The sequence below is a fragment of the Hesperophylax consimilis genome, chromosome 16 (genome assembly GCF_061612785.1).
Source record: "Hesperophylax consimilis isolate HC1 chromosome 16, BYU_Hcon_1.0, whole genome shotgun sequence".
Classification (NCBI taxonomy): domain Eukaryota; kingdom Metazoa; phylum Arthropoda; class Insecta; order Trichoptera; family Limnephilidae; genus Hesperophylax; species Hesperophylax consimilis.
The window spans coordinates 4,229,265-4,233,316 of record NC_142851.1 but is presented as its reverse complement, the minus strand read 5'-3'; the positions used below and the strand labels follow the sequence as shown (position 1 = coordinate 4,233,316).

The window sequence follows — 4,052 nt, the reverse complement described above, 5'->3', positions numbered from 1 at the left end:
CGATGCCGAACTCGCTGACATAGTGGGGGTGCGCGGACCACCCCGTGGACTCCGTATACATGGTGCCAATGGGATGTGCTCATCAGATAGCGCATCCCAGCGTGTTAAAATTTCCGTGCGTGGTGACGGGGCCGAATACCCCATAATCGCAAACACAGTGACGGACCTAGATCTCCCGCGACAAACAGTGGCCGGCCGCCGGCAAGTGAAACCACGCTTATTAATCGGCCAAGACAATGTACATTTGATAGTGTCGCGGGAGGTCCAAGAAGAAGATGGCGGCCGCATGACGTCACGAACCGCGCTTGGCCTGGATCAAACATGGGGGCACCCGGCGTGACGTAGATAGCGGCACCACGCTAAATATGATCGGCGAAACGGCTGAAATGGGCAAAATCGGTGAACTCATCAAAAGGCACTTTTCAGTTGACTCGCTTGGCGTGACCGCCGTGAGCCGGGTGTCCGCAGATATACAGCGTGCCGAGGCCCTCATGGAAAGCACAACGCGCCCCTTGAGTACGGGCAGGTGGGAGACCGGCCTACTATGGAGGGAAAATAACTCATGGCTCCCCGACAACCGGCAGTGCGCGGTAAACCGGCTAAGCGCGCTTGAACGAAAACTGGGAAGGAACCCCGAACTGGCGGCAGCGTACTCGGCAAAAATTGCGCAATTATTAGAGCGCGGGTACGCCGTCAAGCTATCCGACGCCGAGGAAGGCGCACAGGCAAAGAGAAAGTGGTACCTGCCTCACTTCGCAGTTACCAACCCAAATAACCCCGGTAAACTGCGTGTAGTATTTGACGCCGCTAGCCGTTGCCGGGGTACATCGTTAAACGACCGGCTACTAACCGGGCCCGACCTCTTGTCATCGCTGTTGGGCAACCTGCTACGGTTTCGTGAGGGCAAGATTGCCATAGCCGCCGACATCGAAGAAATGTTCCTACGAATCCAGATAAAGAAGGAAGACCAGCTTTCTCAACTTTTCCTGTGGCGAGCTACGCCACTGGAGGCAACGGTTACCTACCGGTTAACCTCCATGATGTTCGGCGCTACTTGTTCCCCGAGCAGTGCCCAGTATGTACGTAACAAGGTGGCCGAGCAAGGTGCCGCGGAATTCCCCGCCGCCGCCGCCGCGGTACGCAATAAATTTTATATGGATGACTACCTGGATGCGGCCGACACCGTGAGCGAGGCCGCAGAGCTGGTACGAGGCGTCAGCACACTTCTATCCCGGGGAGGCTTCCATCTCGCCAGCTGGGCCTCCAATGTGCCCTCCGCAATCCAGAGCATACCGGCGGATAAAAAGGCAAAGTCGACCGTCACGATAAATAGCGGCGCCGGCGCAGATACTGAGAAGGAGCTCGGTCTAGCGTGGGACCCAGTCGGTGACCACTTCATATATGATTTCAAGGAGACGGAAGCAGCTGAGCTCGTCCGGCACCCAACAAAGAGGCAGCTGCTGAGCACCGTTATGAAGATCTTTGACCCGGTGGGATTCGTGGCCTGCCTCACCGTACGATCAAAAATCCTCCTTCAGGACGTTTGGAGGTCTAACGTCGGCTGGGACGAGCGTATCCACGACACGCACGCGGCGCGGTGGGCCGGCTGGATAAAAGCGCTGAAGGCGATTGACATCCGAATCCCGCGGCGTTGCCTTCAACAAAAGAATGGAGAGTTTGAGCTTCACCTCTTCTGTGACGCCTCTGAGGCCGCATGTTGCGCAATAGCGTACCTGGTGGAGACAAACCAAGAGGGAAAACAAGCTACCTTTCTGGCGAGTAAATGTAAGGTGGCGCCCCTCAAACCTCTTTCGATCCCGCGGCTCGAACTACAAGCGGCACTCATGGCAGCCCGCCTCGCAGTCAGCGTTAGAAAGGAGATGCAGTGCCGCATTAATAAGACTACATACTGGACAGACTCCACCACAGTCCTGTGCTGGCTGCGGACGGACCCAAGGAGCTACTCAGCGTTCGTCTCCAACCGCCTGGGTGAGATTGACGACCTATCATGCGTCAACGAGTGGAGATGGGTCCCGACTAAGCTTAACCCAGCGGATATTGGCACTCGCGACATTGAGATGCCTGTCCTGACGCCCAGTGGACCGTGGTTCTCGGGACCACCTTTCATCACCGCCCCGGAGAACGAGTGGCCCACGCAAAAAGGCCACCACATGCAGCCCGACGAAGGCCTCTTGGAGGTGAGGACAAAGTTCGTAGGCCTCACCATCACCACGGAGGAGGCCTTACCCAATCTCGAGCGTTTCTCGTCGTGGCTACGGTTGGTCCGAACTACGGGATGGATGCTGCGCTTCATTAGGAGGTGTCGAGAAGGACCCCGCCGCGCTCATCAGGAGGGCCCTCTGCGCGCCGGTGAAATCCGCGCCGCCGAAACACTCTGGGCCCAGAAATGTCAATACAAAACATTTAGAGCAGAGATCCGATCCCTACGCAATGACGCGCCGGCGCCGGTTGGCAGTCGGCTCAATGCTCTTACCCCTTTCCTCGGGCAGGATGGGGTTCTGAGAATGGGCACACGGCTACAAGCCGCAAAGGTAGCCCAAAGCGTACGAACCCCTGTCATACTAGACGGGGACGACCCGTACACACGTTTGCTAATCTCCCATTATCACAAGAAGGGAGGTCACGCTAGCACAGAGCGAACGATGGCTGACTTGCGTGCAAGTTTCTACATTCTAAAACTACGGACGAATATTAGAAAAATAACGCACGCATGCACCACATGCCACGCGCGAAAAGAAAAACCGCACCCCTGCTAATGGGCCAACTACCCGCCGCCCGACTAGCCCACCACGTGCGCCCGTTCACTAACTGCGGGCTGGATTATTTCGGGCCCATAGAAATCACCGTCGGCCGGCGGCGGGAAAAACGATACGGGGCTCTTTTCACGTGTCTCTCCACCCGAGCGATTCACATTGAGATTGCACATTCTCTCACGGCCGACGCCGCGATCATGGCGATACAACGGATGACAGCGCGCCGAGGACAACCTCTTTCGCTCTACTCGGATAACGGGACGAATTTTCGCGGGGCAGACCACGAGATGAGGGAAGCGACCGCAGCCCTGCGAAATGACGGACGACTTCAGGATCACCTCGCTACCCAGAGCATCGAGTGGCATTTTCTCCCGCCCGCATCACCGCATATGGGAGGAGCGTGGGAACGCCTTGTGAGGTCGGTAAAACGAGCTCTAGAGGTGGTGCTGAAGGAAAGAGCTCCCAGAGAAGAGACCCTGCTGACCGCTATGGCTGAAGCAGAATTTGCAGTAAACAGTCGGCCGCTAACACACCTGTTGGTCGACCCCCGCGATGAGGAGCCGCTGACGCCCAACCATTTTTTACTGGGGTCGGCTGGAAAGCGCCCACACCTGTCGCTGTACGGCCCCAAAGATGAAGAAATGTGTCTGCGAAAGCAGTGGCGCATCGGCCAACGGATTGCCGACATGTTCTGGCGGAGGTGGCTGCGGGAGTATTTGCCAACTATGGCCGAGAGGCATAAGTGGCAACACCGAAGTGCTCCCATATTGAAGGACGACCTGGTACTAATCGCCGACCCCGCCCTGCCTCGCAACAGCTGGCCAAGAGGGCGTGTGATCGAAGCCACGCCGGCGGCCGACGGCCAAGTACGAGCAGTCCGGGTACGAACCAGTACCGGAGAATACATACGGCCGGCGGTAAAAATCATCGTCCTCTCGTCAGCCGCACCACCGGATCCTGCAGCGGCATCCACAGTGGCATCCACCTCGCATCCACATCAAGGCGCCAACCATCGCGGACGCCGGCGCCAACAACCCCGTCCTAGCTGAATGGGGCGCAGACACCGCTGCGCCGGGGGGAGTGTACCGGACGGTGTGTACCGCTCTCGGCGGCCGACATTTCATAATGGTCGAAGTGCGGAGCCGGAGCGTGGTTTTAGAACTTACGTTGAGCCTCGATACCTCGAGTCCCGCTCGCCCCCGCGTCGCTTCCCCTCAGCGCGGGCGCCCGGCCGGCCCCAGGTGACCGCCTGGAACCAATCAACGCGCCCGTAAGCAA

The 4,052-nt window shown here is 58.1% G+C and overlaps 2 protein-coding genes across 2 annotated transcripts; both read left to right on the top strand.

The window, feature by feature from the left end:
* The first annotated feature begins 365 nt into the window (after window positions 1-365).
* On the top strand, window positions 366-2,777 carry LOC149416578 (uncharacterized). Its single transcript, XM_089641277.1, has one exon. The coding sequence runs from the start codon at window positions 366-368 to the stop codon at window positions 2,775-2,777; it is 2,412 nt and encodes an 803-aa protein (XP_089497403.1).
* LOC149416577 (uncharacterized) lies at window positions 2,777-3,823 on the top strand. Its single transcript, XM_089641275.1, has one exon. The coding sequence runs from the start codon at window positions 2,777-2,779 to the stop codon at window positions 3,821-3,823; it is 1,047 nt and encodes a 348-aa protein (XP_089497401.1).
* Window positions 3,824-4,052: the final 229 nt, after the last annotated feature.